This window comes from Panthera uncia, assembly GCF_023721935.1.
Source record: "Panthera uncia isolate 11264 chromosome D3 unlocalized genomic scaffold, Puncia_PCG_1.0 HiC_scaffold_8, whole genome shotgun sequence".
NCBI lineage: Eukaryota > Metazoa > Chordata > Mammalia > Carnivora > Felidae > Panthera > Panthera uncia.
In genome coordinates, this window is record NW_026057586.1 from 4,143,988 (window position 1) to 4,160,032 (window position 16,045).

The 16,045-nt window shown below is 44.5% G+C and overlaps 1 protein-coding gene across 2 annotated transcripts in view; it reads right to left on the reverse strand.

Moving 5' to 3' along the window:
• Positions 1 to 16,045, reverse strand: part of ZNF407 (zinc finger protein 407) — a 452,978-nt gene that overhangs the window by 130,199 nt on the left and 306,734 nt on the right. For both annotated transcript variants that reach the window (XM_049620103.1, XM_049620104.1), the window contains exon 8: positions 11,988 to 12,166. In XM_049620103.1, coding sequence (XP_049476060.1) covers positions 11,988 to 12,166 — 179 coding nt within the window. The remainder of the gene's footprint in view (positions 1 to 11,987; positions 12,167 to 16,045) is intronic.

Sequence of the window (16,045 nt, forward strand, 5' to 3'; positions counted from 1 at the left end):
AATTAAAACCATGAGATACCACGAAACTCCTATTAGAATGACTTAAAAAAACCGACAACTGTAAGCGCTGGCGATGAGGCGGGACAAACGGAACTCCCACACATCGCTGGTAGAAACAGAAAATGTGTAGACGCTTTGGAAGTTTGACAGTTTTCTTTAAAAGTTAAATGCATACATACTGTATTGTCCAGGCGTCTCAATCCCAGCTATTTACCTGAGATAGATGAAACCTTACATTTACACAGAAACTTGTATGTGAATGTTAACAGCAGCCCTGTTTATGTAACTGCCAAAAGAGTAAACGACCTAGACGTGGACTGTCATCGGGGTCCTGATTTGCATCTCCCTGACAAGTAATGATGTTGAGCACCTTTTCATGTGTTTCCTGGCCATTTCTATTTTTCTTTGGAGAAATGGCTATTCAGGTCCTCTGCCTGTTTTTAAATTAGGTAATCTCCTTTGTTACTGTTGAGTTCAAGGCATCTTTATATATTCGAGATGTAAGTCCCTCATCAGACAGATCTGCAATTTTTTTTCCCCATTTTGTGGGTTTTCCTTTCATCTTCCTGATGGTATGGTTTGAGGCACAAAAGTTGTTAGTTTGAAGAAGTCCAATTTATTTTTTCTTTTATTGCCTTAGCTTCTGGTGTCATATCCAAAACACTATTGCCCAACTGAAGGTCACAAAGATTTGTTCGTATGTTTTCATCTAAGGGTTTTATAGTTTTAGTTCTTCTACTTAGGTCAAAGACAATTTATGTTTTAGATAGATCGATAAAACTGTGTATTTATGGCAATGCAGGGGTTAGTATGCACACATACATTTCCTACTTCTGTCTGCTGAGAAAGCCCACAAGCCAAGGGTGCATGGAAGCAATTAGTACACATAGTGTGCATACCTTGGTTTCTAAATACCATTCTCCAATAAAAGAAACCAAAGATCCTTAAAGAAGAGGATGATTTTAGGATTAGGGCAGGCAGAACACCAGATGACCTAGAGCACACTGTGGGGCTCTAGGGACAGTCGGAAAAGGATGGAGGCCATCAAAGGACACAGAAGCCCAACCAGGAGAGCTCGCGGTGGCCAAAGCTGGGGCAATCTGAGCAAGAAAATAAATAACGACACTGAATCGTAAACCACAGAGTATAATAAATTCATACTGGTAAAAATAAATTGAATAAGAAATAATTGGGAGTGAAAGGACAGATATTCCTTAAAGAAGAATTCCAATTAAACGTGGAAGGAAGGAGGGAAAGAGAATATTACTGCTAAAACTCCAAGGTTCCTGTGATAGGCAAGATCCACTAATGAATGTCAAAATTAGTGGGCAAATGCTTGAGGAGAAACAGGTTATTTTCATAATCTGAAAGTAACTCCCCTGAGATGTGAATTAATTAAAAAGGAGAAAACAGTAAGTTTGTAGTGGAGAAATATGGAGAGACCACCTCACTCAATGGATCCAGTTAACATCGCCCACCATAACACACCCTGACGTGCCAGACGTCTGCTCTGCAAGACGCTTAAAAACCTTAACTGAGGGGCGCCTGGGTGGCCCACTCAGTAAAACGGCCAACTCCAGATCTCAGTTCAGGTCATGATCTCATGGTTCGTGGGTCTGAGCCCCGAGTCGGCCTCCACACTGGCAGTGTGGAGCCCGCTTGCGATTCCCAATCTCTTTCTCTGCCCCTCCCCCGCTTGCTTGCTCTAAGTAAATAAACAAAACTTAAAAAGAAAAAGAAAAAACTTAATTGAATCATGAGTAACATCAGACTACTGCAATACAAGAACATTCTACAAAATAACTGATCCATATTCTTTAGAAGCATCGAGGTTATCAAAGATAATGAAAGACTGAAAAACTGGCATGGACTGGAAAAGACCAAAGAAACACAGTAAAGGGCATGTTGGTTCCTGAGCTGAGTTCTGGAACAGAAAAACGGAAGGAAAACTGGTGAGCTGGGAACGAAGAACGCAGCTTACGAAATGGTCTTGTGCCGACACTAATGTCTTCGGTGTTGGTAATCACATCATGGTCGTATCTGACACTAACATTTGCAGAAGCTGGACAAAGGATATTTGGGAACTCTGTACTGCTTTTACAACTTTTCTTTGAGTTTAAAATTATTTCAAACTAGGGGCACCTGGGTGGCTCAGTGGGTTAAGTGTCCAACGTAGGCTCAGGGCATGATCTCATGGTTCATGAGGTCGAGCCCCGTGCTGGCTGGCCTTGGTGCTGACAGCACCTGGAACCTGCCTCGGATTCTGTGTCTCCCTCTCTCTCTCTCTGCCCCTCCCCTGCTCACGTTTTCTCTCTCTCTCTCTCTCTCTCTCTCTCTTTCTCAAAAATAAACGTTAAAAAAGTTTTTTTTCAAATTATTTCCAAAATAAAAACTCAAAACAAGGAAAACCCGCTAAATGGCAATGTTGCTCAATAAAAAAAAAAAAATCGCAAATGATTGATAACATGTATTTTACATCTTCTCAAGTAAATTTCAGTACTAATGAAAGAGCACAACAAAATTTCCCCCATAACCCGAAGAACCTGTACATTATTTTCCCACAGATGGTTTCAGCAGGAACGGTAACAATTATGCCACATCAGCAGGAAGACCTGCCCACACCTACCTCGTTTCCCTCGTATAAAACTGCATTTTACTCAGGGTCAAGATACGAATGTGAGGGTGTGCAAATTTTTTAAATATATAAATTATATTGAATTAAACAGTTGATAAAGGTCTATATAAAAATAAAAGCCACATCAATTACCTGATAAAATCATACCGTACCCACTATAACTTTGTACAATCAATTTTTTCCCCCTTAAAATTTTGATAAATGAAGTTGTCAGGGGGGATAAGATCACAATTTTGTTTTCTCTTTTTTTCTCTTTAACTATTTTAACTTTCAGAATTCAGTTCGTGAATGCTAGCCTAGATAAGATCACAATTCTGCTTGCTGATGAGGTACACACACTGTCATGTGCCTGTATAACCTTGCGGCAGCAAGGAAAGAATCCCTAAGCAGAGTTTTAATGTGGCTCCGAATTACACAGCTAATTATACTTAGCGAGGCCTCCCAAGAAAGAAGAGAGTGGAGTTCTCACTGGAAAGAAATTAACCACTACTTTAAAACTTCTAAGATCACGCAGGTAGGGGATGGGGCTGAGTCCTGTGAGGGCCTGAGATCTATCACAAAACGATGAATTGAATGGATTTACATGAATTTTAGATTATCTCCAGCCAGTTGTATGAGGTGTTACTATTCTGACTTTATTTTAAATGTTGTGACTGCCTTTGAGGACTTCACAAAACATTAAAATACATACTAGAAAGGACATTATTTCAGGATCATATGCTTTTTTAAAGACAGTTTTAAAAATATAAAGCATAATAAATAAAAATAGAAATAATTCAAGTAAGTTAAGTGGTAAGTTTCTATTCTGAAAAAAAGCTTTCTATCGACCTTTTCGAACCCTCACTGCAGACGTATGTTCAGACTGTCCTGCCGACATATGGATGGACCGCTAACACACAGGCACATCCATGGCTGAGACTCGTGACTCAATAGCAACTTGAAATAAACGCGAACAATCATTTCAGCCCTTTCCCTCTAACTTCCTACCATTAAAACAGCAATAACAAACCCCACTACCTTTCTCTTTTAAAGAAAATCTCAATATCGCGGTGCCTGGGTGGCTCAGTCAGTTGAATGCCCGACTTCGACTCAGGTCATGATGTCACGGTTCGTGAGTTCGAGCCCCACGTTGAGCTCTCTGCTGTCAGCACAGAGCCTGCTGTGGATCCTCTGTCCCCCTTTCTCTCTGCCCCACCTCTGCTTGCACTCTCTCTCTCAACAATAAACATTTAAAAAAGTTAAAATAAAGGAAATCTCAATACCAGTAATAATTTTCAAAGCTCTTTCACAGGCATGATTTAATCTGATATTCAAAAGAAGGGCTAAACAGTGTTACTCATTTTCCCGTGGAGAACACAGACCCAGAATGGTTGAGTGACTTCATTAGAGTCCCACGTCTGGATAGTCAGAGTCAGGACGCTAACACCAAGTTCATCTGGCTGACACTTGCCCCCACTGTCTGCCGGGCTCCGTGCTAGGCAGCAGAAGTACGACTGTGAAAACATTTACCCCTGGTGGTTCTGTTTATGCGTTATATTATACCATCTTACTTCCTAGTTCCTGCTTTCAGATTATCTGAAGTCTTAAAACTCCAAAATTTTAAGACTTCACGATAATTTCATTAACTCACAGATGCCGATTCTGTTTCGAGCTCCTGTCCGTGCAGGATTACGGAACTGGAAAACTCCCGGGAGGCAGTCAGGCATGGACTGTGGTCGGCCGCACTGTCGTTACTCAGCCTCCTTGGGCAAAGTCAGCATCTCGGAGACCCATTTTTAAGAAATCATTACGTCGGGAATAACACCTATAAAAGAGCTTTGTTTTGAATTAATGGCTCGGCGAAAAGTTTGGTTTCTTCGTCACTGCAAAGTCACAATGCGACAGTGTAAAGTAACAGCATTCTTTGGTACCACGCACTGGCCACCCCACACAGGAAAGCACGCCGTGGACAATCCGGATGCGTCTCCAACAGTGAGGACGCCCTACTGCGGGAGGGCGGACCAGAGAGGGAGCACGGATGTCCCCAGCCCTGCTCCACAGGGATAAGCGGACAAAGGAAGTTTTCAGACGTACCGAGGAAGAGTCAGAACATTTATTCCTAAGCAGACTGAATTAAAAAACATTTTAAACTGTATAATTAGAAGGTTTTGAAACAAACTATTTCAGTATATTATTCAATAAAAGAGAGACAGCCATGAGTTGAGAGGGTCTGCTTATCAGGAACAGTGCGTTTACCGACAAGCAGCCACAAACGAGCAAGTCTCTTACTGGAAAAGGCTGGTTGACGAAAAACACTGCTTTGGCATGAATCACCCACTGACTATACAGTATGTCGGGGAGTCAGTTCTAAACTCAGGGAATCCAACAGGGCTGAGAGTGAGAAAGACAGCAAAGGGGAAAAGCCAGTGACCACAACATCAAACCTGTCCTGCAGAGAGGGACGTGGTGGACATCACCTTCCGGAAGGCACCGGAATGTGTAGACAGGAGTTAGAAAGGAACAAAGACATTTAGCAGCAGTTAAGAAAAACAGTAAATTAACCCATGGGTGATGTCTGAGGTTAAAGAATCAAACTGCTGAACTGTTAATTATTTTAGGAAGTCTTTTGTTAGTAGTGAAATATCAGGAGACTGGAAAACAAGGAATCCAGTCTGAAGGTTAAAAAGAAAGAGGGAAGAGGCTGAAAATTATAGAGCTGCTAGTCTAACATCTATATTAGGAAATAAATTTGAGATGATACTTATGGATGAGCTTAATGATACATTTGGAGAAGTACAATTTAATAGGAGTGAGTCAGCATGGATTTACCAAAGGCAATCATGTCAGAAAAAATTTCGTTCCTTTTTAGGTTGAAGTAATAATTGGTTTATGTAAGGAGAACCAATGAGAAACTGTCAGGATTTTCTAAGATTTTTTGGACCTCTTCATAAAATGAATTATTGTACAAAATGTCATGACATGTGTCAGAGCACCAACTAACAAAAGGGGCTGAAAGTAATGGGGTTAAAAATAGAGGCCCCACAATCTGGGGAAAACTACATTCTACAAGGCTCTGTACATCAGAACGCTAATGTTTTTAATTAATGATGAAGAAAATCTTTTATATGAGAAAATCTGAATATTCCGCTAAATGAGAGGGAATGGTTAAGGTACAAAAGGCTACAGATGTTTTATCTTAACCGTGATAGATTAAGCAAAGGGGCTCCAGGGTGGAATATGAAGTTCAATCTGCCTAAATATGCACTGATACACTTGGAGAGAATTAAGGAATCAGTTAAGTATAGTTTAACTGGTACCGCATTAGTTAGCATTAGAAAGGAAAGGATTTGGAGTTTTGATAAGAGTCAAACTTTCACATTCTTATTCTTTATAACTGGGTAAGAGGAAAATGCTATGGAATGCAATTAAATAATACATGTTTTAAAGAATTAAAAAAACTGATTATCTTAAAGAATAATATGAAAATCCCACTTTGTGAAGAGAATAGATCTGTGGGCTATCATATTGCACAGGTAATAATCCAATGTACATTTTTAAACGATGAAGTCTTAATACATATATAAGAACTGATGAAAATCACATCAATTTAAATATGATTTGTTTAAACACCCTACAATAAGCAAAAACTAAAGGAATTAGAGGCAATACCATGTCATCACTTAATGTTTAATTTCTCCTGAATAGAGAACATCACTTGATCGTTGTCTTTAGACAACATGTAAAACATTTACACACTTCAAGCCCCAGCTTCTCAGAGGAGATATGAAGTGACTCCACGGATCTCACTGTCATGCCGCAGAGAGTGGCTGTGTCGCCACCCCCGGGCAGGGAGTGCCACTAGAGTGGCCACGCCACCAGGACGTCCAGCGGGCGCCCCCCCCCCCCCCCCCCACCCCGGGGCAGGGAGCACCGCTGCAGAACAAGCGGGCCCCGAGAGCTGCAGAGGCGTAACTGTGCATCTGTCACCTGAGTTCAGGAGGAAAAACCCTCTTTGTTCTTGCTCGGCACAATCACGAGAGCTACGCGTGCTTCCCTCTACCTTCCCATGGTCTTCTCCATCCTCTTCCTCCCTGGATGTTGGAAGTATTCTGAGACACAATGACCCCCGTCCGGCTGGAGGTCACTTGTACTGCAAGCACAGAGCGTGTTTAATTCCTGCTCAGGGTGCAGTGGGTGAACACCACGCTTAGTCTTGGGTAACAGATGGCAGACGGGCAACTGCTAATACAGAGGTCAAATAAAGACCATCTTGGGGGTGAAATGGATTCCACTGAACAGAAAAAAAATGATAATGTACGGTGACAGAAAGAGTTCTGGAGACTTTTAATTTGAGGTCGATTTTGTGGGAAGTAATCTGATTGCAAAATCTCATATCAGATCTAGAACGAGTCTCTTTAGAAATACGGGAAGCAGGGGCGCCTGGGCGGCTCAGCCAGCTGAGCGTCCGACTTTGGCTCAGGTCATGATCTCACGGGTCGTGAGTTAGAGCCCCGTGTCGGGATCTGTGCTGACAGCTCGGTGCCTGGAGCCTGCTTTGGATTCTGTGTCTCCCTCTCTCTCTGCCCCTCCCCTACTCATTCTCTGTCTCTCTCTGTCTCTCAAAAATAAAGAAATGTTAAAAAAAATTAAAAAAAAAAAAAAGAAATACGGGGAGCAAAGAAATCCCATTTAAAAAAATTTGTATACAGAGAAGTGCACAGCTCACAGGCGAGCTTGAGGGATTTTCTCCAATTGAGCACAATCATATCCCAACATCAGGAGTGAGAAACAAGAGTATCACTATTCTGGATGGGATAGAGTGACTGTTCCTCATCCCGGTGACTGCTGCCCCCGAGGGGGAACATACCCTGGTTCCTAACAGCACAGATTAGTTGTGGCTGGTTGTGTATTTCGTAAGAAGAGGACTGCAAAGAATCCACTCTTCTGTGTCTGGCTTAGTTCATACAATACTGTGACTGAGAGATTTATCCATGCTGTTCCTTTCTCCTACTCTGTACGTCCTCCCTGCTACAGAGGGTCCCAGTAGGTGAACACAGAGCCTATTATACATTCTACTAGATGGACATTGGCTAGTTTCAGGTTTTGACTATGAGGAAGGTATCAGTAATGATATAAAGTATAAATACTAGAGTAAATGACTATTTCCAGTAAAAAGAGTAAAATTGCCCCAGCAGGTAAAAATCCAAATGCAGCTATATGCTGCTTATAAAGAAGCTGATGTAGCTACACTAACAGGAAACACAGAATGATGGCAAGAAGCATTACTATAGATAAAAAGGAGCATTTCTTAATTACAAGGGAATACATGTATTTTCTTTATGATACCTGGGTAAGTGTATAAAACAATCTTAAAGTTCTGAGTAGCCAGTGATAGACCTTCAAAATATGTAAAACCAAAAGTAAGAGAATGTAAAAAAAAATGGATAAATCTACAATCATAGGACGCAACTTTACCACAGCTGACAGAGGTAGCATTAAAAATATAAGAATATAGATAGTCTGAACGGTGAAAAAACTCAGAGTGATGTACAAGGGAGCACAGAATACAGCACCAAGCAGCTCCATTATTTACATTCCATTCTAGTACGTCTCAAACATTTACCAAAACTCACCGAATTGTGGACTTAAAGAAAGCATAAGTAAATTTCAAAGCACTGAAATAATTCAGTATTATGTTGTATAGGCACAGTAGCCAGAACCCAGAAGTCCATTTACATTACTATTTCCATAGTTAACAAACAGATGACTAGAAAAATCCCCAAGGGCCTGGAAACCAAATAATATGTATGTAAATAATCAACCTTTATTTTAAAAATAACCACTTGTACCTGCTTTTCAAACAAAGCTATAACCAAAATTAACGCTCTCATGGAGCCTTTAATTCTCTGGACTGTAACATGAGAAATGATACCAGAATCGTTCTCCTAGTTCCCCAAAATAATTGAGAGAAAAGACAAAATGACTCATCACCAGAGTCAACGGAGAAGAAAACTGAACAGCCACGGACGCCAAGTGTTGCGATGTCTGCGTGTAGCTCGCCTGTCACCGGTTTTAGATCATAAGAAAACTGTGTCGCAGCCGTCACTGTCCTCATCTCACAGAGGGGGAAACTGAGACCCACAGAATTGAAACAGCATTTTCAAAGTCGTTCAACAAGGGGATGGGGACTGGCGTTCAAATCTGTCCTGCCCTACAGGCCTGCCCTACAGACGCAAACGCAGATGGCTCCTGACTTTGCTGATGAGGAATCTGAAGCCTGGAGACCGACCCAGCCTTGCAGACTGGCACAGCAAGATGCGAACCGGTCTCCGGGGGGCTCCGGCTGACTTCGTCACCAATAACTGCAGCTACCTCGCAATGTACACGAAGCCGGGGAAGCACACGATCACGGGACGGGAAAGCCTCTTTCCGCAGCACTGGTTCCCACAGAGCAACCAGGTGCCTTACTTCCACATGTGCATTTCTAAATATGGTCTCAACTGAAGTTTACACTATCCCAAATGACGCTGGGTAGTCTTTTCTGCGGCTGCGGCTCAGTGCGTCCCTTCTGACGGTCTTTAGCTGGTTGATACACGTGGGAGAGCCGAGTGAGGACCACGTGATCTTGGGGTGGTTTCAAAGCCAGCCTTTTATTAAGAGAACCGTGTCCTATGCTCCCCTGAACGCTGGCCTGCAAGATTCTCGGCACAGGAACGGCGCAGACGGCGCACCGCACGGCCGGTGGTGTCCCCCCGGACCGGGCCGTCGGCCGTTCTCTCGGAGGACCGTGACGCCGCCGCGGGACCTCGACGGTGCCCACCGCCCGCCGGGGCCTCACCAGCCACGGTGCCCAGTCCCACCGCCACACGGCACGGAATGCGGAGCGGCATCTTCCTGACCCTGAGGAGGGCTCCCTTGGCGCATCCCCAGACGTACCGCAGGTGGTTGACAATTACACGGTTAAAAAGCCAGTCGACAAAAGTCTAGCTTTTTGAGGTTTTCTCGTAACCGAGCGACGTCTGCCAAAGCAAAAGTACCACCAAAGAGACGGTGGCCACGCACGGGAGGGACCGGCAACCGGCTCCCCGTACCGCCCCCCGTGGGTCTGGTTTGCGAGCAACTGGGACTTGCCTAGAAAACGGTTTCTAACAGAATTATGGATACAGACCACAAACTAGGATTACACCCGCATGAGCATCACACACACACACGGGAACTAGAATAATGGTTCTGGAAGCTCGTTTTACACTAGCAGTATTTCAGAACACCTCTCCAAGGCACACACAGTGTTGCTTCTGCGGCACCGGCCCGTCCTTTCTGCACAGAACGGAAGGAACGCGTGTCTCTGCTCTGCAGTCAGCTTCCTCCCCTCTCCTGGTATTCATCGGCAAGTTAGAAATACTTTCTTTTAGGGAAATAACCCAGTTTTCAATGTCTAGCCGGCGCAGCGAGAGACGGGAGACACTGATATCGCGCCTTGAGAAGCAGGCACAGTACTACCTTGAAAGTAGGTACTTTGCTGGGGTGTCTGGGGGGCTCCGCTGAGAGGAGCTCAGGTCATGATCTCACGGTTTCACGAGTTCGAGCCCCGTGTTGGGCTCTGAGCTGACAGCACGGAGCCTGCTTGGGATCCTCTCTCTCTTCGCCCCTCCCTCACTTGTGCAGTCACTGTCTCTCTCAAAATAAATAAATAAACTTTAACAAAAATGGTACTTTGTTGATGGCCCGATATCAGCGGAGGTCACTTTGCTTGGCCATCTCCTGAAGTACCTCCGTCCACAGGCAGTTCTGGCAGCTGTATGGTCAGGGCTCATCTGAGGGAAGAATCCTTAGGTGATGAAGGCCAGAAGATACTTCAATTTGACTTCATCTGTTTTTGTGACTAAAGCTTGAAACTGTCCAGTCTGAAACCTTTTCAGTAACAATCTCACCAAAATGTGAGGAATACTGTGTTTCTGTTTTTCAAAAACAACCCTGGATACAACACAGAGAAAAAATAAGACGTTCTACCATTACCTTAAAAAGCCAATCATAGCAAACACGAATCGAAAGAACACAGCAGCAGAAAACACAAGACCTTATATGCAGACGTTGTCAAATGTATTAATAATCGATCAATAAGAATATTATCCATCAAATAACTCATTAAGTTCTGTTTCTTTCCACGTACGTGTTGCCTGAGCAAAGACGGTTTACGCGTTTTGCAAACGGGCAGGGTTTCCCATGACTTTTGCACTTTGGGCAGGGTTTGCCACAACTTTCAAACGCTCTGTCACATCTCCAGCGTTACCTCTGTGACCCACCGCCCCCTCTGCGCGGCTCTTGCTGGTCAGGTACGAAAGGTACCGAGCTAAGAGCTTCTTAGCCGTTAGCTGTTTAACTTCTTTACCACCGTGTAGATTTACACACGAGACAGCTGACGCAAGACGGAGCGGGCCTGCCTGAGGTCACGGGGCCGGGAAGGAAAGGCGTAGACAGAGTTTGCATTTGTCTCCAACTGATCCCAAAGCGTCTGCCTAAAACACCCGCTGTATCAACTGCTACTATTTAAATACAGCACCGCTTGGGCTACATCTCAGAACTTACTCTAAATTTCCTTCGGGCAAGCACTTCCTCAAGCAGGTACTCATACTCTCGTCCATCACACTGCTGTTCCGCACAGTAAGGATTCAGCACTCAGGGGAGGCATTCTTGCTCGTCAAAACGCTGGGCTACACACAGGAACGGTCCTGCTTACCCCAGCAGCTGCTGCCATGCCCCTGACCCCCGCAGAGGGGGCTACCCGACTTCCAATCCAAGGAGGCTACAGCACTCAGCAGCCACCTCTGCCGCCACCAACACGGCCCTCACACCGTGGACAAGGCCCTCCTAACTTCTGGGGAGTGAGCGACACCATGGTACCCCGTGCCAAGTCGCTCAACTCACCGTCCTCGGTCACATCCCTCTCCAGGTACTCCTCACGAGACAGCGGTACACAGGGACAGGGCGTAACATTTCAATTCACAAACATGCTTTGAAAAAAGTTAAAAATGTTACCCATCGGTCGGAACATGAAGTTCAAACAACTACCGTTGCAAACGTTTCACTGCCTGTCGGCTATTTGTGGTTGTAACTTTACCCTCCGGGGCAGGGGCGGGGTGGTGGTTACTCTGTCACATCTGCTCCTGCTGACACAGAACGCAAAAGACCCGTTTCCCTGGTCGAGTGGGAGGAGCCTGGAAGGCGCCGTTCGTAGTAGTCTCGAAGCAGACGCGGTCACACACTCCACCACATTCAAGTAAATGACGGGAAGGGACCGACAGCCTTCTGTTTTCATAAGCGGAATGAAACCCTCCTAGAAACGCCAACTACTTTAAGGCCCCGAGCCCCTTACCAGCATGCAAGTAAGCCAGGTCCGGGTTTTCGATGTCCGGGTGCTGCTCTTTCAAGTGGTTCCGGAACTCCACGGGCACGTTCGTCCCGTAGTCACACTTGGGGCAGTTGTACATCTTGACCCCCTCGTGTTTGCCGGTGTGTAGAATGTGTTTGCGGATATTTTCAGCACAGTTGGACCTAGCAAACAAGAAAGGAAAGTAAACCGAGTTAAGGTCGAGCACCACAAACACGGACAGCGGCCAGAGCACGCATGTAGGCCTTACCAGGCACTAGTCCAAGTGCTGGACTCAGACGCGAATTTGGACTCGTGCAATTCATTAATCCCATGGGGCTGGCAGTTTTGGGGACCTTGGTGCCGATTTTTAAGTTGGCCTTTTACCTTAATTCTATGCATAACTGGAAGCACAAACTCTCAGGTTCTACGATTTTCATCTCAAATTATTCTGGTGCCACTTGAGGGCACTGAAGGAGCTTCCTTCACCCTGAGAGCACACCTTTGAGGAGGGAGGAAAGGTACAAAGGGAAGCACTCTTGCCTCCACTGAATTTAGAGCATTAAAGAAACAAAGAAGCTTTGGCTTTCCCGTCCTACCAAGTGAGCCGCTTCGAAGTCAGGCTCTAAAACAGTCTGGAGACAGAGAAGCGTCGGTGTGGTGAGTGCCTGTGAGTTCTCCATGTTGATGTAGGTTTCTGAGCATCACGGACCATCGCTGAAAGATACAGCGAGGGCCTTGGATGCCATACGCCAAACAGCCCTGAAAACAGGGAGAGATTCCTCTCACGCTGTCTGCCGACAAACCCAGCAAGGTGAGGCCTGAAGTGCCTGGGTACCGGGGAGCTGGCCTCTGCTCCCTGAAGCAAACTCTTCCACTCGCTCCTTCATCCCTCTCCACGTCTTTGCACCAGGGACGGCACACCTAGACCCTTTCTGAACACACGCACAGCCGCTTGCTTTGTCAGAACAGTAACAAAATGAGCGCCACACAAGTTCAAGCAGGTCGGGGCGGGCCGCGCCTAACTCGAAAGAAAAAAGTATGAGGCTGGCCTCAGGTTTCCCGCAGAGCGAAATTAAGTGGCAGAAGAAAGTCGAGCGATAGGATTATCAGCTTTTCTTGAGGGTATTGCCGAAGGACAAAATCCTGCCGGACGCTGTGTGAAGCGAAGGTTCCGTGACCGGCAGGGCGGGAGAATGGTAGCTGGCAAACACGTGTCACGATGCCCACGCGACGGTGAAGGCTGTGCACCGCCCTGACGCTTCCGAGTTACAGGTGCATCGTGGATGAGCCACGGCACCGCCACGTTCGCTTTCGGGAACGCACCCTAGGAAACACTGGTGAAGAATGCAAAGAGGGTTCTGACCTCCCAACTTTCCAGTAGCTGCGTTAGCACTCACAGGTAAAGGCAGCCAATGACGTTAGAAATGCAGAGACCCGGAAAATACACTATCTATTCACTCACGAGGAGGGGGGATGGAAGAGAACCATGAAAGCGAGGCACAGTCCGTGCCAATGGCCTTAGGAAGAGCACTCCACAAACGGGACAGGGACATCCTTTCCTGGAGAGGGCAGATGAAGCGGAAATGCAAATACTGTCCTCGTGAATGAACAGTCCCCCTGCATTGTCACGACAGTCTTGTAACTGGATCCAAAGTATTCCTCTGGAAGAGCTGGGCCGCCCCCCTCCCATCCCCTGGCAGAGTAAGTCATCAATTGCGCATGCCCAGCTGCGTGTATTCAGAAAGACTGAATCGGAGAGATCCCTCTATAGCTAGACTCGAAACACCTCAAAATGTTAATGCAGCTATACAGCAACGCCCACTTCTGTTTTCCAAATATACTTTAATTGTATATTAATATTTACATTAAAAAACATTTATGGGGCACCATGGGGGCTCAGGTGGTTAAGTCTCTGACTCCTGATTTTGGCTCAGGTCATGATCTCATGGTTCATGGGACCAAGCCCTGCATCGGGCTCTGGGCTGATAGCCCGGAGCCTGCTTGGGGTTCTCTCTCTCCCTCTCTCTCTGCCCCTCCCCTGCTCACACTCTGTCTCTTCCTCTCTCTCAAAAAATAAACAAACATACAAGAGATATTTACAATAACAGAAAACACCTTTAAAAATAAGAAAAACTGGAACAACAGATATTTTTCAGTTATTTTCAGCTTTGCCTTCGGCAAGGGCTCTGCCAAGCTTTATGTTAAGTTTCTCTTAAAATCAGACTAAATGTAAGTTTGTGAAAATATGCACATACAGCTAACCTCTTTCTTGCCACTACTGAATCACCAAACTTGCTGTTTATATAAATCCCCAGAGCTAATTAATAATCACAGTATTCGGTAAAGAATGAATAAATACCGAACGTGCTCCCTGTGCTCTCACTGACCTGCTCCTTTGAGGGTATCACAGGTCTCCTGGAGGCAGAGACAGTGAGAGATTCTCCTAGAGATTTTTTACTAGAGAAGGAAGGGGCCATCAGGAGATGGGCTGACTATCAAAGGTCACAGCAGCTAGAAAGTGGTTAAGACCTCCTTCCTTATATATTTACGTATCAAAGATACTAGACAGGTTCTAAGAAAAGGGTGGGGTTGTGGAGTCTCTTAATCCTATAAATGTCCTTGGGCTAAGAGCTCTACATCCTGGGGACACAAGTAACACAGGAAAACATCTGAAGGTGGATGAAACACATGTCCACTTTTATCATTAAAAGGAAAAGGACCATTTTTTGGATTCCCTGATGAGCTGAGCGAACTGTTCCAAATTACTCCCTTAATTCTACAGACCTCCCCTTTGTTTTCCATGGCACCGCAGACACCCCCTCAATTCACCAATGTTTACTCACACCAGGGAGTGAGAACAAAAAGCTCCCACTGTACTTAGTTAGTACTGTTATTTGAACTTCCCACTCTTTGGTGCCACCTACATTACTTCCTTATGGAAAAAGCTAGGCATTAAGAATCATCTGAGACAATCCTGATCAAGTGAGGAAATGAGAATGACCAAAACCCACCAACTTCAACACACAATGCATACTTAGGTACAAGAGAGTTTAAAGCAATGAACCGTCATCTTCAGTGAAGGTCTTAGATGACATGGAAAACAGAGTATTTTGTTTTTAGGAAGGGTGTATCTTGGGCAAAAATAAACTAACACCTCTTAGGACCTAAAGAGCGTGCGAAAGGTAACAATCAGGAGACTAATGATGAACAAGCATAGGAGGGGAGGGGAGAATTTTAAAAGGTGAAAGCCTTTTTATTCAAAAATAGACAAAACAAGAAGTCGTGTGGAGCTTGATACCGTATAATGTATTAAGGACTATTTCGTGCACATATATTTACAGATACACATATCTTTATTTATACTATATATACTATTCATATGTTTTATGCATAATACATCTATATATGTATTTTTATAATTTTATGCTTTATACAATCAGGTAAGACACATTAAATACGTGATCACAAGAAAATAAAATAGGAAATGTCTGTCTGTAAGAGATACAATTTTATGCATTTCATGGATGACAGGGTATTTACACGCAATCAAAATCTGTTCTTCTGCATTTAATGTTATGCAATATTAAACTGTTTAAAATACTGGGACAGGGGAGCCTGGGTGGCTCAGTCAGTTGAGTGTCTGACTCTTGATTTTGGCTCAGGTCATGATGTCACCGTTGGTGGGATCGAACCCCACATCGGGCTCTGCACTGACACTGTGGAGTCTACTTGGGATCCAATCTCTCCCTCTCTCTCAGAATAAACACTAAACAAATAAAATAAAACATTGGGACAAAAATGAGCCTTTCCCATCTGCAAAATCAAACTACTCCAATCAAAGCCTAAGAAGTAAAAGCTATGACATATTATGTCAACACCATTTAAAGCAGAAAACCTGCAGTAAGGACAAACTTTGATCCCTGCACTTGAGAGCACGACATAATATACTGTTGTGTGAGTAATACTCTGCGTTCATACTACGAACGTGGAGTAATGTCGCAAAATTTGGTGAACAATAGAGACCAGACACCTTCTGCTAAGTAATTCTGAATGTTACTCAG